Source organism: Gracilinanus agilis, chromosome 6, assembly GCF_016433145.1.
Source record: "Gracilinanus agilis isolate LMUSP501 chromosome 6, AgileGrace, whole genome shotgun sequence".
In the NCBI taxonomy this organism is placed as follows: Eukaryota; Metazoa; Chordata; class Mammalia; order Didelphimorphia; family Didelphidae; genus Gracilinanus; species Gracilinanus agilis.
The window spans coordinates 107,682,477-107,708,749 of record NC_058135.1 but is presented as its reverse complement, the minus strand read 5'-3'; the positions used below and the strand labels follow the sequence as shown (position 1 = coordinate 107,708,749).

Below are 26,273 nucleotides of genomic sequence, written 5' to 3'. Positions count from 1 at the left end.
GATCTAGAACAGAGAGGAAATTATAGGAAGTGGTCAGAAATGGTCTTGAATATAATTTAATTTAGCTTAGTGTACAAACAGGAGGGCAAGTTCACTCTGCAATTGTCACAATGGATAGAGGTTCTCTAAAGGAGGAGAAATTATCAGAATTAAAAGTAGCCTGAACTGATGAGTTTTTCAATTCTCTTTAAACTTGTAGATAGGTGTGATAATTCATACTCAGGCCAAGTCTAAGAAAATTGGAAATAAACTTTAAAATAAAAACTCTGGTGATAGCTTGAACTATATACACACAGGAATACATGATGGACATGTGAATTCCTATAGCTTGGGGAACTTCTGATAAGGCAACAACTTCTATCAGTGGAGTCTGGCAACTCATTCATATTCATGCATAAACATTAGATAAATTTATATATAGTTTTAGAGAACTGCCTGAGGCACTAAGAGATTAAGTGACTTACCTTTGCTCACACAATGTTTGCTAAAGGCAAGAATGGAACCCATACCTTTTTTGACTCCAATTTTCTTCTATCCAATTTTCTTCTATTCTATTCATTCAGAAAACTGTGTGGAGATTGAACAAGAGACACTTGATAGGTAGCCCAAAGTGGCTACTCCCTTGATAAAATAATGAGTAGTCATGTTCTATAGAGCAGTGTATTCCACAGGTACTATTCAGAGCTAGATGACTTCTACCTACTAGAGAAGTATTACTTATCAATCTGATGAAGACTAAATATAACTGATTGAAAAGGCAACTTGAGATTTTGGAAAGATAATCAATGTTGGGCATACCAAGGACACACTTAGGTATTTCAGTATAACACCTGAGGACGCTCTATTTCTTAATTTAATATATATCATGGGTTGCCATGGCAGAAGAATTCATCCCCAAGAAACCAGTCTACTGTTGAAATGCTCTTTGAAAGAAAAATAAAACAAAAAAGAAATGTTTTTTACCTAAATAACTAGAAAAAACACCTATATGATTGGGACTACAGGTGCATTGAAGAAAAATTAACGTTGCTTAGGTTCTATACGTGTATATATAACATAATTAAAATAGCATAACATTATATAATATAATACTACATTTAGAGCAACAGTCCCATTAGAGTGCATTGGTCTCCAAATCACACTTGCTGTAGTTTTATTTTCCAGTAATTCTTTGCATAGTTTATCTGAATGAGCACATGCAGCCAGAATATTTTGCATTCTTTCAGCTTATTTGTAGGAAGCTGTCATTAAGTTTTAAACTGTTCTCTAAAAATATCTGTACATATGAAGGATTTTTGAATGACATTAAGTCAGGCTAATATAGAGAAGTTAGATAAGAACCAATGTTGCAAAGTTGAAAAATAGCAAGTTTAAGAGTCTGGAAGACCCATGTTCAAGTGTGGCCTCTGTCTATCTTTGTAACCAAGTCACTTTACCTTTTAAGGTCACTGTTTTCTCATCTGTAAAATTGGGGTTAGATTAGATAAATTCTAAGTTCCTTGACATTTCTCTGTCATTCTATATCCTGCCTCTGACAAATGCTGTGACCTTAAGAAAGTCACTTATCCTTATAATGTCCTCAGTTGACTGTCTAGACCAGTGATTCCCTAAGTGGGCACTACCGCCCCCTGGTGGGTGCTGCAGTGATCCAGAAGAGAGGTGATGGCCACAGGTGCATTTATCTTTCCTATTAATTGCTATTAAAATTTTTAAAAAATCAATTTCCAGGGGGTTAAGTGACATTTTTTCTGGAAAGGGGGTGGTAGGTCAAAAAAGTTTGGGAACCCCTGGTCTAGACTAAATTACAGAACTTGCATATTATGATATAGATCAAGGAAAGGAAATTCCACTTCAGTGACCTCTATATAGGTCAAGAACAAATAAACAAATACAACAGACAGAGATAGCATTCACTGTATTTTTTCTAGGAACATCCAATTACTAATTATATAAGCCAAGAATTTGTATTAATTGGATGAAAGTTGAAAACAAAAGACAGTCAGTTGACATCACACCTTTTCAAAGAAAGTGACTGAAAAACTTAAGTGCACTGAAAAGTGATGTCCTTAGAAAATTGTCTCTACTTTAAAAGCTTTCAGACAGTTACAGAAACCTTGGAAATGTCATATTCAGCAGGAGGAAATGAGGGAGAAAAGCAAGGAAGTATGTTAGTAAGAGGTAATGAGTTATACAATATTTGAAGAGTAAACCTTAAGGTAAAGGACAATTGTTTTGACAAATAAAGTCTCCTCTGGTTGTTTTACTGTCACTATAGAAAACTGCATTTAGATTTAATGAGGGAGCCAGAAATCCCTAGCAACTCTGAAATAAGCATAATCCTTGAAATGCTTTCTTTACATTTGGAACTCAGAAAAAACATTGCTGTGTGACAACTTACAATACAATAAAAAGAACTCAAATATTTAAAATGCAAAGCCAATATCTAAATATCACATATGGAAAGAGGGAAACAAAAAGAAGATATAAAAATATAATAATTCAATTTTAGTCTCTCTCTGTGGGAGAAATGATGATATTAAGGAATTGGGTGATATTCATTTTAAAGAAGAGAGAGATGAAGATAAAACCCCAGTGCACTAAGAAAAAAATGTACTGTGAAGAGAAATTCTGAGTCAGGTAGTCTGTTGCATTTTACATAGTATGGATTTCAAATGTCAAAACAACTCTAAAGAATAATAAAACCTCTCCCAAATCAGGTTAGGTTTTTCAAGTATCATCAGCTACTATCTTCCAAAATAAATTTTCTTCAAATTTACCCTAAATATTTTGGATCAAGATGATTAGTTAGATGTAGAGCTTATTGTACTAGAAAGCATACTAGATTTATTATGTTTAGATGAAAATTGGGTAGGAATTCTGCCCCTCTCATATGATTGAAGTCAATTCACTTAACTTCTCTAATCCTCAGTTTCCACATCTGAAAAATTGGAACAACAATGCCTATATTTTGTAGTATCTATATCACAAGACTTATTGGAGCTTTGGATAATATATTAAACCTTAAAGTGTCATAATTAAATATATTCTATAATTGTGCTGTCAAATCCGTGGGACTCCTAGACATATCCCTTCCTCTACATAATGGTGAACATGGAACTTATGTAGATAAAAGAAACTCCATTTTGTGAAGAGATATTTCTACTTAGTTTCTAAAACATCTAAAGGAAAAGTGACTATTTTTGTAAAACATCTATAAGTCAATAACATGTGCTGGCACAGGGGACCCAAGCTATTAGAATGATCTTTGAAAATAATCAGGCAATTGACAGAAATCATTATTATTTGCAAGAATTAGGATATCAGTAGCCTTGGAATTCCATCTGCATTGACTCAGTCGCCTTATCTATCAAATGAGGAATATCTATTCGATTTAGTTCCAAGAGTATTTGTAAGAATCTAATAAGATAAACTGTGAGTCTTAGTTTCCTCATCTGTAAAATGAGAGGATAGGTCTAAGTAATATAAAGAACTCTTCAAGACCTAAATTTATATATTTTGCTTATGAAATTGTGTTGAGAAGGATATAGATGTTTAAATAGAAAGTCACCTAATTATTGAAGATAATTATTGCTATGAGGATTTCAGGGTTTTGAATCTTGAGTATAAGATGAAGATTTTAACAAATATAGTAGTTTTTAGTAATTTGGGATGAAAAAGGAAAGAGAAAGAAGGTAGAAAAGCAGCATCTGGTCTAAATGGAATGATAATAGTAGATTGAGAGAGAATGTAGGATTGTTCAATTTTTAATTTACTTCACTTTTCTCTACTAAAGACAATAATCTTCAGGCAGTAACTAAAGAAAAATGATAAAGAGTCTTTTAAAAACTAAGGTAGATGGCAAATTAGCTGCATTCAAAGGATTCAAGCCACCAAGGCCAGATTTAATATACATTTGGGCACTAGGGGATTTGCTTTGTCATTATCAACAAGCTTTGAAAAACTATGAAAATGGAGAGATACTGAAGATATGTAAATGGTGGGCCAATTTAAAATGAGAGTGAGGAGGTAAAATGCTAGGTCCAAAGTCACGAATTCACTTTTTAATTTTTTGACAAAATAATTTGAGAGCATCAGCATGGATTTATCATTCTCAAACATATCTCATTTCCTACCTATTCTTCCAATGTTAATGTTACCCCTTCTTGAGAACCTTGCCTAATCACCTCATTTGGTAAGAACTTTTCCTCTCAAACACCATGCAATACTTCATTTTGTAACTTTCTAATGCCATTATAATATGAGATTATATATTATAGCTTTATTTACTGGTTACTTAAAATCTATTAGATCATAAGCTTATTGAGAGTAATTGAAATCTAAACTGTATCTCACTGCATTAAAGTGTTCTGCACAAAGAAGGTGCTCAATAAATGTTTGTTAACTAGTTTGTTTCCTGGAATAAGGTAGAGGAGTAAGCAGAGTAAGTGTAAGCTTTTTAACTAGAATGAGATATAATCTTTAGGCTCTAATATTATATACATGATATCAACGAATCAAGAAGAAAGCCCGACATGGTAGCTGGGCATCTTGTGGAGAATGTAGGGAAAAAAATACACACACACACACATGCACACATACAGCAAGAGTCACAGAAGATGTACTATTATAAGGGATCATAGGTCTCTCCCCAATACTGAGATATTCTTAAGTTACAATAAAATAATTTCATGTATTTGAATAAACCATATTTATTATAAACCAAATAAACATTCAATTGATTTCACATGATTTCCCCCCAAAAAAGTCCTCTAGAAGTTAGGATCCAAAAATGCATAGGCTTCATACTTCGGATTGCTGAATAAAGTCATGACCAATAACATCATTCTGGATTTGGTAGAAACACTGCCTGTTTTCTAGATTTTTTTCAACATACTCAACAGTTGTAGCTACAGTAGGGCCTAATACAGCCTAAAGACTTTTTTTTTCAACCCCAACTAGAATCTTTGAAGGAAAAAAAGTGACTTATTTATTTGTTTGTTTTCCTCTAATTTTTAAAAGGTTGCTTTGCTAGAAACAAATGAGAAGGTATATTTTTCAAAAGAAAACCTATTTTCTGGCAATTGTTGACATTTATCAAGATATTAAAAATATTACCAATGATCTCTTGACCAAAGTTTTTAAATGAGTTTTAGGAAATTTAGCTAAAAGAACTTCTAACAAGCAAGTATGCTATCAAGCACTTTGCAATATGGTTCTTTTCTAAACTAAACAGAGCAGACGAGAATTCAGTACAAGGTCTCATTCAGATGACACATGCATTGTTTTAGCAATCATATTTCCCCAGTTGTTATTGTTTGTGATGTGCATTTAAACACACAGAACATTTGCTTTTATGAGAGTTTTATTCTCTACTCAGTAAATGGCAAGAGGGTTTCCATTCAATTGACTTTCTCATAAAAGGTTTAATTCTCTATTCATTTTGGCGGAGCTTATATGTTCAATTTCTTACCCCAGCTTATATCACAACTCTGAGTAAGTAAATTATGTTTTGTATGACAGACTGACCCTGTGTCAGGAGGAGAAGAAATTGTGCTCGTTAGAACTGAGGACATGGCTGGCAGCAGTTTAGACAGTCCTTAAGAGAAAATGACTCTAGGGGCAAATCTGTCTCATAGGGGGAAAAAATGAATGGCTAAGCATTATATAGAAATTGGATCCTTTATATTATGCTAAGCACTATCTCTGAGTACATGGTGCCAACAAACACAGATGTTACCATATTCTGTCCTCTGTCTTATCCTGTTATTTCCTAATAAAAGAAGTATGAATAGTGGCATATTAGAAATTTTTTATGATGATGTGCTTTTCGTGTCTTCCAGATACAGTTCCAAAATCATTAATCCTTGGAGAAAATTCACATTAAACTCATTTCTCTATATTTATGATTCATCTAATATAATAATGTGTTAGAACCATTAATAGGGTGATAGGGATAAATGAGCGCATGTGGCCAAAATTTTCTTGGCATGATAATATGAATCTTCCAAAAATGGGAACTCGACTTAGTAAAATATGAATAATTTAGGAAGTTCACATGAACAAAAGTGCAATGTATATTACTACATTTCATTACAATTCTCCTTAAAGTAATAATTGTTAATATTTATAATATTCACATAGTAAGTGTATCCTGGTTCTAAAGTGCTTTACAAATATTATCTCATTTGATCCTCAAAATAACCCTGGAAAATAGGTTCTATTATTATCCTATTTTGCAAAAGAAGAAACTGAAACAAATAGAGGCTATATGCCTTGCTTAGTGTCACATAGCTGATAAGCATTCAAGGGGAAATTTGAACTCAGGACTTCCTTATTCCAGGTCTGGGCTCTACCCACTGTGCAACCTAGATAAGCATCTTCACTTAGGAGCTGTAGCTAAATTAATGAATAGACAGTATCAGTCCCCAACTCTGAAAGAATCAGCTTCTGTGTTTAGTTTTATGAATCTCATTTATGCCTGGATTATTCAAAGATGGAGTTTGAATAAAAATGAATGGATCATGAAACTACCTTCAGCTACCTCAGAATTAAACTCAAATCCCCCAAATATCTACAAATCACCAAAATTTAGTTGTCAGAGGTTAGTTGAACAAGATACCAATGATGGCCATGCAAAGTCAGGACTTTTTATTTTTATGGATTTGGTCAGAATGAGGCTTGTGATTTCCATAAAGTTGGGGTGCATGTGTCTATAGGATTTATACATGATTCAATAGTCCCTTAGATCAACCTAGTTTTTTTTCCCCATCTGTCTTATAATCATGACCCTAACTAGTTCAGCAACTTTTAAAACATCATGATTTTCATATCTCTCTCTCTCTCTCTCTCTCTCTCTCTCTCTCTCTCTCTCTCTCTCTCTCTCCCTCTATCTCTATCTCTATCTCTTTCTGTCTGTCTGTCTGTCTATCTATATTCAAGACCTAGAAAAAGGCTGGGTATACACTAAGAAGATATTCTAACCATGAAGATTTACTATAAGTTCTAGAGTATAAAATCAATAATGCATTTAAGGTAAGTGTTAAAATAGGGGTTTTGACAAAAAAGAGAGCAGTTTTTAATGACTTAAGTTTTAATGAGAACATAGTAGAGTTGTAAATTAATATTATCCCTTTAAGCCAGAGAAAAGAAAACTTCTAGCAGCTTTTAATAGTTAACGATTAAGTTCAATTAAAATAGAGATAGTAAAAGAATACAGTAAAGGAGGGAAAGATAGAAAAGAGGGAAAAGAGATTACTAATCTTATACCCTATAACTATACCAAAAATTCCTAATAGTACCTAAAATTCCTAATAACTGTCTCTGTCTTCTGAGGACAGCTTCTTCTTGCCTGGCAAACAACAAGACTATCTAGACTACACTAGCTCTAAATGATTCACTAACTCCCTAAAATAATAGACAGCTATTCAGTCCTTCATTGTTTTCTATAATAGCCCAACTGTCAGTAGCCAACTGACAGCAGATCCTTGCCTCTGAGACAGATCTCCTGCTCTCTAGACGTCATAGAGACAAAAAGTTCTTTAAAAGCTAAAGCCAAAAGCCCTTTCAGTAAGTTCAGGCCCTCCTTTATATTCCAGCAACTAAACACCAACCCACACTACCAGCCACCAACCCCCAAAGACCAACTCACACCCAGCAGTCGACTTCCTTGAAAACTCCCAGCCCTAACTTTCAGCAACTCTCTCCTAACTATCAGCAACTGACAGCCTGCAACTGATGCTGGCTCAGCAGGGGGCTTGCTGTTTTCCTACTTCCTGTCACTGTGGGTTGGTTAATCCTTATATATCTTTACAGTAAGAGGACCTACAGGTCCCCCCTTAAGTTAAAGAAATTAAGGAATTACTTTTTACAATTATGACTCTCACTTCTTCCTCATCATATATTTGATACAATTCTAATAGAAAGAGTCACTATCCTACTATCTTTTGTTTGATTTTGGCAGATTATTGGGTTGTTGGATAACATGATAAACTGTATTTATAATGAAATAAAAGTAGTGTTATATGACTGTGTCAAAGGTTGGCCTCTTCTAGCATGAGGTTGAGAGGGAGTGAGCAAACTTCTTGGAACTCGAAATATAACAGAAAAAAATAGAAGTAAATAAATATATTTTAAAAGTAGTACATGACTGCAATAGGATAAATTAATACAATACATACTTCAAAACTTTTGAGATTTACTAATCTATGAGAAATCATTCAGTTGGTAAAGAATCAACATTTTACAGTTAATATGAAGAGGAATAATTTTTAATGTATGTTAATGCCAATGAATATATTTATTCAAAGGCAGAAAATATTCTAAAACATTGGAGCAGACATTTCCAAATCTATTTTTTGGAAGAGAAATTGGGGAAGCAAAATACTACTCTGGTGGGTATACTTCTCCTTAACCATTAGGCCTCTGTAGCAATTCATAGAAAATGTCTACATTCTGAAAACCATTTGACTGAAAAATAGAGCATTATGTCATTCAAATGATTTGTCTACAATACTCAACATGTGTAGGACCACAGATATATTTGTTGTCATCAGACAAATCTTCAGTATAAGCATAGTATCCACAGTGAATGCAACAGAGGCATGAAATCAATTACAGAGTTTTCATTATCTTTAAATATCAGGGGAATGATTGCATTTCCATGCCTTAAAATGAAAAAAATAGGAAAACAGTGTTCTAACTAGCTTCCTGGAAAGAAGTTGTTACTACAGCATTTTACTGAAATGCAAACACATTTAACAAAGAAATCTGAATTGAACTAGAATTTATCTTCTCTCTACTAAATTAGGATATGGTTTTTAAAGTAAAAATAATTTCTGTTATGTATATAAATAAGAATTCTCATGAACTTGCAAATTTATTTAAGCTTAACCATTCATTAAAGACTTGATATCATTCCCATATTTTCAAATTCTTATGTGTCTGTTTGAGACTTGTAATTTCATCAGTGTAGAGAACTTCCAGTGTGGAAATTCTTGCTTCAATGAGAATCATCAATATTCATGTAACTTTAATATTAGAAAGAGTTAACTGATATGGGAACATTGAGATTAAGGGTTGGTTACAATATTTGTCAGAAGCAAGATTTGAATCTTGATTGCCATTTCAAAAGCTATCCCCTACATCATGATTCCTTTAGAAAAAGATACCTTTCAAGCCTTATGTCTGCCCTATAACTGCAGCTATAAAGAATTGAAAACAATGGATTCATTGATGTATTAACATTCCCTGGAACAGTGTCCACCCATCAACTTCCTGGCACTGGTTTCCGTTAAAGAAAATGAGTAAAAGAAAATGATTGCCAAATATATCAGGCTTCATAAAAATTTAAGTGATATTATATTTAAGAATAAAAGTACTAAAATCTCATTTATCACTTGGCTCCTTTAAAGTATGTTTCAGTAGTTATTAGAGGGTATGTTAGGGCCTATTCTCACCTCAGGCAATTAGGTGATGTTCCATGCCATTGATGCAAGATAGCTCAATGTATGAAGTGTCAAGGGGTGGGGGAGCAAAACAAAGATGTCCGAGTAGATATTAATTTGTTCACTTTACTTATAGTATGCTTTAAAAGTAGGAGATTAGTTCAGAAGAATTAAATATTAACTCAAATTCAAAATACACAAAAATTTACCATATTTGTTCTTTCAATGAGCTCATGACCTTGCAAGGGCAGGAAAACTATCTCAAATGGTGTACCCAAGTGAATAACAATGACAAAGCAATTTAAAGGCAGTCTTCCCTAAGAAAGAAATATCTTATTAATTGGTTGAAATATTGTATCATAACTTTATGTCATAGTAGTATAGGAGAGAAGAGATAGCTGGCCCTTTGCAGCCAAGTAGACCTTGTTTCAAGACCTACCTCTAATATATACTAGCAGTGTGACTGGCCAGTCACTTAATAGAACTTATTCTAGGCCAAAATTATAAAATGCAGAGTAGTTATAAACCTCACGAACAGAGAGTTTCCTTGTCATGAAATTCCCTACCAAATTTATTGAAATGAAATGGAATCACATTAATGATACCACAAGTCAAGTCTTATCCCTCCTCTATTTCTATGAGCCCATATAGTTTTAATTTTTTTTTTGCTTCCTTATGTTTTTACCCCCTGAAACTAGGTCAAAAGATCTACTCTTGTCACAGTTGATAATTCATATTTTCTTAACAGCACAGAATAGTCATTTATTCCATTTGAAGTGGTTTTTCTCTGGGTAGAATTGTTCTGCTGTAGTATAAGTTGCCTTGAATAATGAAAGTTGCCCTGAGTGGTCCATCAGATAGTATGTTATAGATAAACTAAGTACTCAAAGCAAATATTGGCCACCAGTTTCTCATGTGGCCACCATTTTATTCAAATGAAATTATAAGCTTATAAATAGCCAGCCAAAAGGGACTCCAGAAGCTATATAGTTCAACCTCATCATTTTACAAATGAAGAAATTAAGGCCAATAGAGATTTCATGACTTGCCCAAGGTCCCACAAATATAAAGACTCAGAGATTCATAACCCTTGTTTTCTGAGTCCCCAATCCACACTGTTTCCATCATGCCACGCTGCTTCTGAGCATATATAGTGTTCTACTTGCAGATTCAAAGACCTTTACATTTCCATCTTAGGTCTTTATGCCGTTATTTGCTCTGACCATGCAAGGGATGAATGGAGTGAGAGAGTCAAGAGATTACTCTATTCAGACTTACCTTTGAAGAAGCAATCTTCATTGTGAACAATGGTTATTTTCTGTTTTTTCAGGCAGGCAGCTCTGTGTACTTCACAGTGGTTTTCATAAAATTCTCCATCAGATCCACACACAGGCTTGTAGTGAGGCTTGCAGTGGTCCATGCAGGCACATTCAGCTTGCCCGGTTTCTCGACTAATAACACAATGCCTTCCCAAGCCACAGTACTTATTTTCACAGGATATAAGTGGACCATCCTGACTCAGATACCCTGGAGGAGAAATTAAAAAAAATATATATATATGTACATATATAAGCACAAATAATGAATAGGCTTTTCTCAATTTTAAAACATCCTTTATTTTATGAAAATCATCATTGGACATTAATCAAGCAACATTCATATTCTAGATAAATCAAGGATTAAATGACTTATTTAGTCCAATGACCCTTCTTGTCACCCAATGTGGCATTTGTGATTCCTACAATCAGGACAGCCTACCCCAACCCGCAGTCCAGAAGTGATGGATCTAAGTAGGCTTCAAGGTTTTACAGGACTGGAAGAAAGCTACCATTACGATGTGGACAATCATCTGAGCAGAGGAGAGACTAGAGGGAGATGTAGACAGAAGTCATCTCCCATAACCTCACACAGGCTGTACTCCTGAAGAGCATTTAGATATATTTACACATCATTAACACTATCTACTCACAAAGAGAAGAAAGAGGTCATTTGTTTCCCTTTATACAAATGTGATCTTCGAGGCTTTATAATTCTAGAAATTTTTGCTTTGAGAAGTTTCCTTAGATAGACTTCAGTCTTCCTTTATTTATTTTCTCTTATCTTTTTTTGAGGAGGATATAAAATAGAAATATAATTTTATTAGTATAGACTATTCCCCAAGAACACTTTCTTCCATTAACAGGAATCCTTCCAAAGTACAGATCAACGACTGTTCTGCAACTTATACTCTTAATAAGTTGTCTGGGTTACATTGCTGTGAACTGACTTTCTCAGGGTCCCATAACCAGTATGTGTTTGAGATGAGACCAAAACCTTATTTTATCCTTAACTATGAGATTAACCCTCCACTATGCCATACTGCTCTCCAAGTTTCCGGAATACATGTGTTCCAAATTTTCTCTTCTCAGAAAACAAAGTACACTCATTTTCCTCTGCTCAAATCCAGCCAAAGACATTTACTAGCTGTATGACCCAGGACAAGTCACTTTATCCTGGTTACCTTGAAAAAAATTCCAGAAAACAAAGTACATCTAGGCTATGAGATTTAATCCATAATCCCATGAAACAGAGTAGTTTATCTCTACAGTAATAACAATGAGAATAATAAGTTTCTAAGAGAATTTGAACCTATATGTTACATTTTATGCATTACTTTCTTTGAATATCAAAACTCAAGTTCCCTCTTTTATCATCCCACCTCATGACTGATGACTTTTCCATTCAATCAACCAGCATTTATTACACCTGTTGGTTTCTGGCTCTGTGTTAAAGGCTGGTGATATATAGACAAATATAAAACTGTCCCTGCCTTTGAAGAAGTTAGTTTTTATAGAAGAAAATAATATGTACACTAATAAAAATAATTAATGATTTTTTGCAGTGTGTTTTGGTTTTCAAAACATTTTCTATATATTATATATTTTGTTCCTTAATAACACTAGGTGGAAAGTGCTTTTATCAAATGAATAAAACAAGATTAAGTGTTTGGGGGGTGGTATTCAAATCTCAATATTCCTGACTCTAAATCTAGCATTCTCAGCAAGACTTCCTGCTGCCTTCCACATAAGCATGTATAGGAATAAGCAAATAAAACATATATAAATATACCAAATATTCAGTTAAAATGATCAGGTGATTCCTTCTGATTATATCAAAACTATCACTGCCATATTTACTAAATCATTCCAAGTTTAAACATGGGTCTAGTTCTATGTAATAGAGTAGCTAGGTGACACAGTGGGTAGAGTGCCAGGGCAGGAGTCTTTCTGGGTTCAAATGTGGCTTCATATACTTATTAGCTGTGTGACCCTGGGCAAGTCACTTAATCTTGTTTGCCTCAGTTGCCTCATCTGTCAAATGAGCTAGAGAAGAAAAAGGAACACCACTACAGTATCTTTGCCAAGAAAACCCCAAATGAAGAATGGGAAGTGGCTGAAATGACTGAATAACAATAAATCTCTATATAATAGAAGATTTGGAAGACTAAAATCAGATTATTTCTTTTTCTAAGAAGACTCATTGATCTCTAAGTTCACTTTAGAACTTTTATCTATGATTCCATGAACCAATATATTTTTTTTATAGATCAAATTTTAATAAAGCACTAGAAGATATCTGGAAAGCATACTCAAAAGAAGAGATATCACCTTGCCAACAAAGATCCTTGTAGTCAAAGCAATCGTTTTTTCAGTAGCAATATATGGCTGTGAGTTGAATTAGAAGGAAAGTCAAGCACCACAGAATCAATGCTTTCAAATTATAGAGCTTAAGAAAACTTTTGAGGGCCCTTTGAACAGCAAGGAGATCAAATCAGTCAATACATAATGAAATTAATTCAGACTATTCACTGGAAGGTCAAATACCGAAGTAGAAACTGAAGTTTAAACACCTTAGCCAAATAATGAGAAGGCAGTACTCACTGGAAAAGACCCTGATGCTGGCAAAGGGAATGGCAGAAGATTAGATGGATAGATAGTCATGGAAACAACTAACATGAAATTGGACACAGTTCCAGAGCCAATACAGACTAGAAGGACCTGCACTATGAAAAGCTGGACACAACTAAACAATTGAATAACAACAAAAATAATAAGAGAAAATATAACTTTAAAAAGTGAACTGAAAAATATAATTAAATGTTGATGATTATTTTTTTATTTTAACTTTGCTTTTTATTTGCATTTTTTTATTTTAACAAACTTCCACATAAGTTTTCTGAAGTTCTATGATCCATATTGTCTCCCTCACTTCTCCCCCACCACCCCACCCAATCTTCTGGAGTTGACAAACAATTAAATCTGGGTTATACCTGCATTATGTAATATTTCTATATTATTCATTTTTGTAAGCGAATAATCTTATAAAACCAAAACCCCCAAATATTTGCAAAAATAAGCAACTGATAAATCATATGTTTTCATGTTGATGGTTAATTTAAATAATTTTTAAATACTACAATGTTTTACATAAATTAGATTATAATTATACTGGGTCTTCGTTAAACATTGGAACAGCATAGAATTTAAGGCTTGATCTTTGCAGTGTGTTTCAATGCTATATACCTATTCCCTCCTTAACTAAATGCCAAAAAAAGAGTTGGAATTTGACTTCAGTTGGACCTTTAAATGTTTAAACCACCATCCAAAGTCTTAAAGCTAGTGATTCAGTTAAGATTAGGAAATTGGCCATTTTCTAGAAGTTAATGAGCTGTTTAATACAATCCAGAAGCTGCATGTTGCATGTAACTGTGCTACAATTAAAGAAAATTTAATTAATTCATGTGTGATCCAAAAGGGGGCTTATATTATGTAAATGAATGGTTAGAACATGTCCTTTTTGACAGTAATTGCCCATGACTAATGATAACCCCTAGTTCTAGATGAGATTAAATCAATTTAATCTGATTATCACATCAAGGTATACTTTTAACTACATTCAGTCCTATCACATACTAAATGAATTGCAATCATCACCAAACATCCCTGTATAATTTAACTTGCATAAAATTGTTGATTTTTCACAGCAAATTGTATCATCCAAAATTCCATGTATCTGTAGTTGCCATTCTAGAATTTGAAATCATTGCAATGATTTCTTAAGTAGATTTCAAGGAATAATGACATCTGAAGCATTAAAACAAGAACAACAAAAGGATACTAACTCAGAAAACAAAATAGCCATGCTTTATTTATTATTTTTTTAAACCCTTAACTTCTGTGTATTGGCTCCTTGGTGGAAGAGTGGTAAGGGTGGGCAACGGGGGTCAAGTGACTTGCCCAGGGACACACAGCTGGGAAGTGTCTGGGCCAGATTTGAACCTAGGACCTCCCGTCTCTAGGCCTGGCTCTCAATCCACTCAGCTACTCAGCTGCCCCCCCCCCCATGTTTTATTTTTAACAAGACCTTTTGTCCCTTTGTACCATAAGCAAAAGGCTCTATTGCAAATAACATAGTAGAATTCACAATAGCAGACACATATGCCATACACTTGAATCAGATTGATATCTTACACAGTGTTCTCACTTCAAACTCTACATATCCAAAATATCCCCAATAGTCACCACTTCCAAACTCATCCTTTTTCTGAATTTTCTTATTTCTGTTTGGACAACCACCATTCTTTTTTTTTTTTTTTTTAAACCCTTACCTTTTGTCTTAGATTCAATACTGTGTATTGATTCCAAGATAGAAGAGTAGTAAGGGCTAGGTAATGAGGGTTAACTTGCCAAGGCTAAGTATAGGAAATCAAATTTGAACCCAAGACCTCCCATCTGTCCTAGCTCTCAAACCACTAAGCCACCTTAGCTTCCCCTACCACCATTCTTTCAATCAATCAGGTTTCCAATTGGTCATCTGTTCCTCATTTGCAATAGCCTATCAATTGCCATGTTTTGGTACTTCACTTTTCACAACACTTCTTGGTTTTGTTCCTTCTTCTCTACTAACACAAGTACCATCTTAATTTAGGCTCATATCACTTCTTGCCTGCACTATTTCAAAAGTTCCCTAATTGGGCTTTTTTTCTTCAAATTTCTTCCCTCTGTTGTCCACTTGCTACATAGAAAACAAAAAAAAATGTTCCTTAAGTGGAGACTTTCCCTTGCCCAACAAGCACCCCTTATTTCCTATTTCCTCCAGGAGCTCTTCAAAACTTGGCTTCAATTGCTTTTCTAGGCTCATTATAAATTACTGTCCTTCATACGCTATAAATTCTAGGCTAACTGGCCTCCTCAGTCTCTTGCCTGTCTTTACACCTTCACTCAAGCTGTCCCCCACACACAGAAGACATTCCTCCTTCATCTTTGCCCCTTAGCATCCTAGTATCTAGGAATTTTCTTCAAAGCTCAGTTCAAATGTTTAAACCTGTATAAGGCTTTTTACTGATTCTCCCAGCTGTTAGTACCTCCTCCCAAACACCCACTCCAGGACTAAATTACCTTATATTGTTTATGTGTGTGTATGTGTATTTGCTTTTGCTTCTTTGCAGACAACAGAGATATTATGAAGAAGATGTAAATTAAAACTGCTTTGAAAATGCTTAATATTTTTTAACTAAAAAAAACTGTATGTAGATACTGTCTATCAGGGCGGACTAAACATAATCATCTATGTACATATGCAATTTTGGAGGCAGTTAAGTGGCAATGATAAATAGGGAGCCCAGCCTGGAGTCAGGAAAATTTAAGTTCAAATCTAGCCTCATACAAATTCTANGAGAAGGATGGATGGATAAAAAGATAGATAGATAGATAGATAGATAGATAGATAGATAGATAGATAGATAGATAGATAGATAGATATAGATGGAGGGATGGAAGGATGAAAGGATAGAGGTTTCCATGGAGGTTAGCACCACATCCATTACTGTGTCAAAAATTGATGTGAGTAGCTTCCTTTAGAGAAGAGTCCAAGAGGACCTAGAGACCAATCTGGGGAAACCATTTAAAACTACAGAAGTCCAGCCAGGAGCAGCAGGCAGAAGGCAGCCAGAATAGGGGAGTCCTAGGTCCAAACACATGAATCACACCCTCCCCAATCTCTTCATTCTCCTTTATTTGAAGTCATAGGGACCCAACTTGGAGGGTCAGAGAGTAAAACCAGAGCAAACAATGTGTAAGGCAGCATGGGAGAAAAAGGGTGCTAGTGTCCCCATTGCCCTTCCTTTCCCTAGGTGGCCCCACTATTAAAAGTGAAGGGAGGCTCTCAGCTCTTTTCCCAAGCTCGCTGCCAGAATCCTCTGCTGCAGTCGCATCCTTTAGACAAGATGGTGAAGGTCGGAGTCAACGGATTTGGCCGTATTGGACGCCTGGTGACCAGGGCAACATTCAGCTGCAAAGAAGTAGAAATTGTGGCCATCAATGACCCCTTCATTGACCTCTTCTACATGGTTTACATGCTCCAGTATGATTCCACCCATGGCAAGTTCAAGGGCACTGTAAAGGCAGAGAATGGAAAGCTGATGATCAACGGAAAACCCATTACCATCTTCCAGGAGCGGGATCCCCCTAACATTAAATGGGGAGATGCTGGAGCTGAGTACGTTGTAGAATCCACTGGCGTCTTTACCACCATGGAAAAGGCCGGGGCTCACTTGAAGGGTGGAGCCAAGCAAGTCATTATCTCTGCCCCTTCTGCTGATGCCCCAATGTTCGTGATGGGGGTGAACCATGAGAAATACGACAATTCCCTCAAGATCGTCAGTAACGCCTCCTGCACTACCAACTGCTTGGCCCCCTTGGCCAAGTTAATTCATGACAACTTCGGCATTGTGGAAGGACTCATGACCACAGTCCATGCCGTTACCGCTACCCAGAAGACAGTAGATGGCCCCTCTGGCAAGCTGTGGCGGGATGGGCGTGGGGCTGCCCAGAATATCATCCCTGCTTCCAAGGGTGCCTCCAAGGCTGTGGGCAAGGTCATACCTGAGCTGAACGGGAAGCTCACAGGCATGGCCTTCCGTGTTCCTACTCCCAATGTGTCTGTGGTGGATCTGACCTGCCGCCTGGAGAAAGCTGCCAAATATGACGATATTAAGAAGGTGGTGAAGCAAGCTGCAGAGGGGAACTTGAAGGGCATCTTGGACTACACAGAGGACCAGGTGGTATCCTGTGACTTTAACAGCGACTCCCACTCTTCTACCTTCGATGCTGGCGCTGGCATTGCCCTCAACGACCATTTTGTCAAGCTCATTTCTTGGTATGACAACGAGTACGGTTATAGCCACCCTGTAGTAGACCTCATGAAGTACATGGCCACCAAGGAGTAAAGTGGAAAGCCATGATGGATCTTCATCCCCAGCCAAAAAAAAAGAGTAGTTCCACCACTGGGGAGCCCACATCCATAATCCCTGTGCTGGGGATCCCATGCCCTCTTCAAATCCCTGCCCCAGGCACCCCTGTAGTGGGGGGAGGAGCATAGTCCTATCTTGTGTACCATCAATAAAGTCATCACGTTCAGTGCAAAAAAAGAAAAAATGAAGGGGCATCTGTGAGCAGAACAGAAATTAAAGTTTGGATTCCTGAGCCGAGGCCATTATTATTGGAAGAATGGGACTTGGTCACCAGATGAAAGAAGCTGTTCTCTCCTCCTGCCTAGAAGTTGGACTCAATTTTAAAGGGACATAGACCACTTTCAAGAGTGTGAGTGGAGGACAATGAGGAAGCTGTGGCTAGGGTCAAAACTTACTTCAATGTAATTTGGGGCACTTGACTCCTCCACAAATCTGAGGGACTACAAAACACTGAAATCAAATCAAGTGATATGAATGCTCCTTTGTCTCTAATATGTGAGATTATTTGTTGGCAATGGAGCAATGTTAATCAGAACACCTTTTGTTGAGAAGAGTCTGGCTTCATTGTTCAACTATCTATCTGTCTGATTTCTTAAAGTATTTAGCAAAGACTTCTGCTTTCTTTTATACTAGCAACTGACTACAAGGATGGCCTTTCTGAGTATAACCACAAAGCTGCCTGAGTCTAACCCTATTTGTTATAGTTAGTCTCTAAACATATTTTCTTCCTAAAATTGCATTTGTGGATCCAGTATTTAATACTTGTTTCTAAAGTATTCTGTTTGAAGTAAAATGAGAAGGTATATTTCAGACCCTTTCCCTCTCTTCAGAGCTGCTATCTTTTTTAGGTGTTAAGGGATATATAGAATGACACCCTACCTAGGATATTTCTAGTTGACAGAACTTGCCCACTTGTGCTTCCATTCTTTTGAAGCACTTTTATAATCAGTGCTAATGCAAAGAAATAAAACTCCATGATTCATGGTGTTACAATCTTGTCTCATTGGGTATGGATGAAGACTTACTTGCTATGTTACTTTCCTTTTTGATGCTTAAAATAAATATGGCCCCTTCATAGAAAAAAAAAGTTACTTTGCTTGAAAAATATACCAACTTGTACTACCTATCCACTTTATAATATTCTCTCTGAAATTTGCAAGGCTACTCATCACATGGCAGAAATGTACTGTGTCATTGTGTTAGTGCCCAAAGCCTTTCTAGCTTGGTAGGATTTCATAGTATTCCAGTTCCATTGATGGCATGTGTAAAAGCCCACCTCTATGCTATGAAAAGGCCCTGAAATTGGATGTAGAAAGAAGCAGCATTAAATAGATGTTCCTGTAAATTTCCAAACTATGCCACTGGTGCACAGAACATCTTCAATTCCCTTGGTTATCAGATGACTGGATTGTGCCCTGAGGAATCAGAATTCTGATAGGCGAATGAGCTCCATTCTTTTTTGTATCTCTCCTTAACTGTAAATTCTACAAATAAAGACCTGATTTACTGTTTTGTTGATTGCCTGGACTTAAAAATCTTAATAATTCAGTTTGAAATTAACAGTATGTCAAGCTTTCCAGAGAATTAGTTGCTAAATATTTACAAGTATACTAGAGCAAGTACATCATTTAAAAAATGCATTCCCTTTCTGACCATTGTCACTCCAGAGACATACCCTGGGCAACAGCACTCTCAATTCTGGAAATCCCACCCTGGGACCTATATGAACCTAATTGGTGGGTGAATGCCTAAAGTGCATTATTTCTAGCCATGCTTCACATTCCACTTATCATGTGTCATCTACCCTGCTGTCCATCTGTATAGCTGGCATATCTATATTTCTCTCTCTGATTTTCTTGGTGATCACATCAGGTCCTATGGATTCAATTATCTCTACACTGATCAATCTTATATTGGCTAATTCAGCCCTAACACCTCTGTTGATATCCAGTCTTGTATTTCCAACTACCTATTTTGGACTTTAAATGAGATATCCTGTATATATTTTAAGCATCACATATACTAAACTGAATTTATTCTTTTTCCCAAATCGTGGCCCTCTCCAAAATTTCCCTATTATAATTTTATGAATTTCCCCCCAGATTACATATTGGCACAATTTTCAATAATAATTTTTCTGACATTTTGTGATCCATATTATCTCCTTCCCTCTCAGACCTACCTCTTCCTCAATATGGTAGGTAATATGATATAGGTTGTATATGTGGCATTATACATATATTTCCATGCTCATTTGATAAGTGGAAATTTGGGGAGAAAGAAATGAACCAGAGTGGAACTACAGAGTGCATGGAATGGAGAGAAACCAGGAAGGGCAAGGGAAGCTCTCAGAATCCTGGGGTAGAATTCTGAGGAAATAACTGCCATCTAGGAGTTGGGTTTGAACTCTGGAGAGAGAAACATCTCCAAATCCCAGCTCTTGCATCCTATCTACCTTCAACTAGTTCTTGAGAGAAACCAGCCATTTACAGAACAACCTTTGGTCTCATATTCAGATCTAACACCTGGAAAAGTCTCAAACGGGAATTACCAGAAGGGGTGACCTAAACTGCTTAGCTGTATTTGGTAGGTGTTAACCTTCCTAGGTGGCTAGGTCAAACCTGGCACTTGATCCTGACTCCGCTACCATCTATGACTTCCATTCAGACTATAATTAATGTGGGCTTAGATTAAGTTAGTCATACAGACAGGAGAAAACTGAGGCAGAGAGGCAGAAAGTGTAGTCTTAGCTCCTCTAAGGACAGAAGTGATTCTTTGCAGAATCAGATGGTGGGGAAAGGTAGAATTGATTAAGATTAGGGAAATCCTCAACCCACATACCTTACCCTACCCTAAATAACATTTTTAATAAACCTGTTATCTTTAAGTGAAGTCAGAGTGATTTCAACTGGCCTAGTGATGGAGAGCAGCCAACTTACTCTCACTTGAGAAGATCATCAGCCCAGACTGGGTTAAGTAAAACCCCAGTCACCTGTTCTTTATTTACCATCTTTCACATTATGTTGTGAAAGAAGTTATATCACTTACACTAAAGAAAAGTTAATGCAGGAAATAAAGTAAAGAATGGCATGCTTAAGTCTGCATTCAGTCCCTCTGTAGTTCCATCTATAGCACTGGATAGACTTTCATTATGAATCTCTTGGAGTTGTCCTGCATCCTTGCATATCTGATATTATTTTAGTCCTCTTCAGTTGATAATCACACAGTATTTCTGTTACTGTATACACTGATCTCCTGGTTCTTCTCACTTCACTTTGCATCAGTTCATATAAGTCTTTCTAGGTTTTTTTGAACTCATCCTTTTCACCATTTCTTATGGCCCAATAATATTCCATTACAACCAAATACCACAACTTATTCAGCTATTCCCCAATTGATGGACATCCCTTCAGTTTCCTATTCTTTGCTATCTATCCCAATTCCTCTTAATTCCAGTAACTTCCCTCTGCTGAATATCTTCAATTTATCCTTTATACATAGCTTGTTTGTACATAATTATTTCCATGCTACATCTTCTTTTAGATTATAAAGTTTTTGAGGGAAGAGACTGTTTTACTTTCCTTTGTAGCCCAGTGCTTAACAACATGCCTGGACTAGAGTTAACCTTTAATAATTGTTTGTTGATTGGATGAATTTAGAGTATAGATAATCTACCCTTTCATCATGATGTTTGACCTTACCAAGATCTTCAACTTTTAGTATGTGATTTATAATTTAAAGCCTCCAATTTTCTCTTAAGCACAAATGTTAGTTGAGATTATCTCATTATCATTTTCATTTAAAAATTAAAAATATGTTTTTAAAGGGCACTGAGTTTGGGGGCAGCTGGGTAGCTCAGTGGATTGAGAGTCAAGCCTAGAGACGGGAGGTCCTGGGTTCAAATCCGGCCTCAGACACTTCCCAGCTGTGTGACCCTGGGCAAGTCACTTGACCCCCGTTGCCCACCCTTACCATTCTTCCACCAAACAGCCAATACACAGAAGTTAAAGCTTTAAAAAAAGGCACTGAGTTCGTCTTCCATAGCCTAAAACAATCTCTAGCTCTAGTTAGCTCAGAGATTCATTAACAGATAGAGAGATTTATTTTAAAGAGTATTAAATTATAGGAACTGAGTTCAAATGCTGCCTTTTTCACGTACTACTTTGAACAAATGTATAACTTCTCTGGGTCTAAGTTTCTTCATCTATAAAATGAAAGGATTGGCTTCTGGGGCCTCTTTCATTTCTAAGTCTATTAAGATACTTTTTTTTCATTTGACATATAATTTCTTTTCTGGCTAATTATACATGTTAAAAGGTTTCAGATTATAATAAAGATAGTGACAGTTACCCTCAGGCGTGAGGGGGAAAAAAACTGCTTTTGCCCAAATGTTTTTTCATCCATTTTATTTTCAAGAGCAACAAAAATATTCACTAAACTTCTTGGGGACAAAGGATATTTAATTTTTGTCTTAATAATCCTAGTAAATGTATCCAAATAGTAGGGATTCATAAATGATTCTTGTGTTTGTTGAAAACTATTCACAATTTATAAATAATCTTTAATCATTGAGATGTGGCATGATGGAATTAGGAAGATCTAGATTCAAATGTGACCTCCAACAACACATGCTAGCTTAGAAACTTAGTAAACCTCTGAATGCCTCAAGCAAGTTACAAAGGGGTTCTTAAACTTCAACAATGAAGGGACTTTCAACATGAAGGAGTTCTTTTACACTTATGACATAACAGCAATGAATCTCCTAAAAAGAAGTGAACTCAGAATCCGCTCCCCACATATACAACTCTTATTATCTCTAAAGAGCTGTACAAAATGTTTTCTGATATAACAAATTAATATTTGAAAATGTAAAGGTTAGATTTTATTATCACATTTTCTTTCTACCAGCCATTAAAATTAAATGTTGCATTTTCAAGTAAACTGGACTAACATGTAGTTGCTCTGAAAGTTCAGAGGGGAAAAAAATACTCTGATAATATCAGTTGACATCAGGGCTCCCAGCTGGGCTCTTGGAGGGAGGAGGAATGAGGAGAGCAGGGAAGGAAGAGGCACTGAGAAAGAAAATCTATGTCTAGTGCATTGTGATAAAGGTCACAGTTAAGGTCAATGGCAGATCTGTGTTTAAGTTTTTATCTTCACTGATTTCATGCCTTCTCTATTAATTACTAACATAGCACTCCAGTAGGGAGTCAATGACACTGTGGTTTTTGGATTAGCTACGAATGCCAGACCACCTAACATCTCGGAATGATCAATGTAAGATAATATAAGCCTTTATGTAACTGCACAGATTCCAATTCACCTGCGTTACAGAGAAATTACAAGTTGAATTCAGAGAATTTAATGAAAATTCCTTGCTTTTAACTACCATTCCTCCGTTCCTTTCCCCTACCCTTTTTTCCTATTAAAAAATCAATTTCAGTTTACATAGTTACTATATTTGAAGGGCACTGGGTTATCTTAGCAAAGTTGAATAAGAAGGCATCCTATTCACTAAGTCACTGATAGATGGACCCATTTTCCAATTGATTATATTTCAATAGTTACAAACTGAGCCTGGTAGTCCATCTTAACACAACCTTATCAATAGCATCAGGAAACACAACAGCCCAATTGTTCAAGGTTTTAAATGGTGATATTGAATTGAATCTTATGCTGGTATTGCAGTGTTAGTAAGAACTGCCATTTGCCTTGATGTCTACAGGACCTCAATAGCTCAACAGCTTAACAGTAAGTAAATAGAGTGAGACAAAGCAGATCTCAGTAAGACCCAATGGATATTTGCATCAGATTCCCAGATGCAGATACCTAAATTTCACCTTCAAAATATACTGGAGTCATTGACAACCCAAAATGAGTAGTTAACATAAAAGTGGAAGATTAATTGTGCAATTAATCTGTTTGAGATTTTATTTGATAGATTTTAGAACCGCGGCATTTACTTGTACACTGGGTATACTTGAAAATTTTACAGATGACATTTGGGCACCCACACATTAAATAAAATGTGCCCTTTCGTTTCTCTCCCACAATGCTCACAAGCAAGCATTATGTAAAGGTATGTGTTGAACAAAGCTCTCTGTGTATCCCAAATTACTTACATAATAATGAATAAATGTAACATATGAACACTGTATATGATACACAGATAAATCACCCTAAAATGATAGAGGCAGGGCAGTAATAATTTGGAATATTTTAAAACCACAAGAAGTTTTAAATTTTCCATTACCGAAAAAGGGAGGGGGGGAAGGAAATCTAACAATTTGAGAGTTATTGCTTAGCTAAAGAAACAACTCGAAACTCTTACCCTACATATACAATTCTTGGTATACATGAAGATATGCACTAAATAATTCAAGCTAGAAGGGCAAAGTGATATAATAGATAGAATTCTAACTACTGCATCACAAAGACCTAGAATCAAGTCCTCCCACTGACATGTCAATGGTATAATCATTCATATTTCCCTTAGCTTCTCAGGACCCTCAGGAAGCTCACTAGAATTATAATTTGCCAATGCTTTGACAATTTGCATAAGAGTAAGTTTCCTGGATCCAGAACAGCTGTCTCCCCTCTTCCATCCACTACCCATCCTAGAAGACAAATAAGGATAGTGATAACACTTATGAGGTTGTAGTGAAGTTCAAATGAGGTAGCATATGTCAAGTACTTTGCAAAGCCTAATATGCTAAACAAATGTCAGCTCTCTCCAGGATAACTAAGTGTTGCTTATCTACATATGAATTAATGAGCCTATGTTTAAAAGGAAATGCAAAATTCAGACATGCTTTATCAAATATCTTACTGAGAGCAGTGGAATGATTAGAAGACCTGGGTCAAAATGTCAGCTCAACTATTTACTGCCAGTATCATATTATGCACCAGACTGTGAACTCCATGAGGGCAGGGACTGTCATTAGCTCAATCTTTTTTTCTTTTTATATCTCCAGTACTTTGTATATACTACTGAGCACACAAATCACACTTAATAAGTGTTTATTGGTTGACTGAGGTTAATCAAGCTCTTAAGGAAGGAGTTTACTTCTCTATAAAGCAAAGTGATAAGCAACAATGGAGGTTAGGATTGCTTTCCAAATCACAATCTATGGCATAATGGATATATACTATCAAAACTCACATATCAGTAGATCTCCCAGTTATATTTATCATGCTCTCTGGAGGGATATGCTAGAATTTAATTCAAGAGGTTCCCAAGTGCTGGTCATTAAATTTTCAAGGTAAGCATTTACTTTTTGGTAGGATACCAATCAAGGATTGATTTGTCATTGTTGCTGTTTTTACTGTTTAGATGTAAGTAAGTAATGGAGAAAATGTTAATCATGCAGATTAAACTAAAGTATTTTGAGTAAAGAAATTAAAACTATCTTTAGTCATATTAAAATGCTTCTAATCACTATTAATTAGAAATATGCAAATTAAAACAACTCTGAGGTACTACCTTACACTTAACAGGTTGGCTAATATGATAGAAAAAGGAAATAATAAGTGTTGGAGGGGATATGGGGTAAAATTGCAACACTATTGGTAGAGCTGTGAACTAAAAGACAATTCCAGAAAGCAATTTACAACCATGCCACTGTAAAATGAGTTCATGTCTTTTTAGCCAGCAATATTATTACTATTAAGTGTATATTCCAAAGAGATAAAAGATGGGGAAAAGGACCTACTTGTACAAAAATATTTTGATCAGTTGTTTTTTTGGTGGTGGCAAAGAATAGGAAACTGAAGGGTATCCATCAATTGGGGAATGGGTGAACAATTTGTGGTATATGGTCATAATGAAATACTATTGTGCCATAAGAAATGTACAAGATAATCACATACACATACATACACACACAGCAGGAAAGACATATGAACTGACATAGAGTAAAGTTAGTAGAACCAGAAGAATTTTTATACAATAATAATAACGATGTAAGATGGTCAATTTTGAATGACTTAACTATTATCAGCAATGCAAGGATCTAAAACAACTCTATGGGACTCATGACAGAAAAGGCTGTCCACTATCATTGAAGGAACTCACAGCCTGAATTCATATTGAAACAAACCAGTTGTCACTTTTATTTTCTTCATGAATTTTATTATATAAGTGAAATATATCTTCTTTCACATGATTAATCTGGGAATGTGTATTTCATGATCATGCATGTATACCCTATATCATATTATGTGCCATCTCAGGGAGGAAGGGGAAAGGAGAGAGGGAGGAGAGAAAACAGATCTTGGATCACAAAATGTCAGAAAATGATTATCAAAAATTTTACCTACATGTAATTGGGAAAATATAATTTTAAAAATATACTAAGTACATTTTTCCCTATAGAATGGATGGTTAATTATTTATCAGTATACCTCTACATCTATGGAATCATCTATTATAATCTCCTCATTTTATAGACAAGAAAATGGAAGTTCAGATAGGTTCTGAGGTAGTCCAAGGCTCATTTGAAATTTAGGGATTAAATCTTTATTATTATTCATAAGCTAAG

The 26,273-nt window shown here is 35.6% G+C and overlaps 2 protein-coding genes across 4 annotated transcripts in view; one reads left to right on the top strand and one right to left on the bottom strand.

Annotated features, from left to right (window-relative positions):
• FSTL5 (follistatin like 5) overlaps positions 1-26,273 on the bottom strand; it is an 862,438-nt gene that overhangs the window by 635,797 nt on the left and 200,368 nt on the right. For all 3 annotated transcript variants that reach the window (XM_044680057.1, XM_044680058.1, XM_044680059.1), the window contains exon 3: positions 10,722-10,970. In XM_044680057.1, the coding sequence (XP_044535992.1) occupies positions 10,722-10,970 (249 nt within the window). The remainder of the gene's footprint in view (positions 1-10,721; positions 10,971-26,273) is intronic.
• LOC123250948 (glyceraldehyde-3-phosphate dehydrogenase-like) lies at positions 16,664-17,910 on the top strand. Its single transcript, XM_044680060.1, has one exon. The coding sequence runs from the start codon at positions 16,708-16,710 to the stop codon at positions 17,707-17,709; it is 1,002 nt and encodes a 333-aa protein (XP_044535995.1). The 5' UTR covers positions 16,664-16,707; the 3' UTR covers positions 17,710-17,910.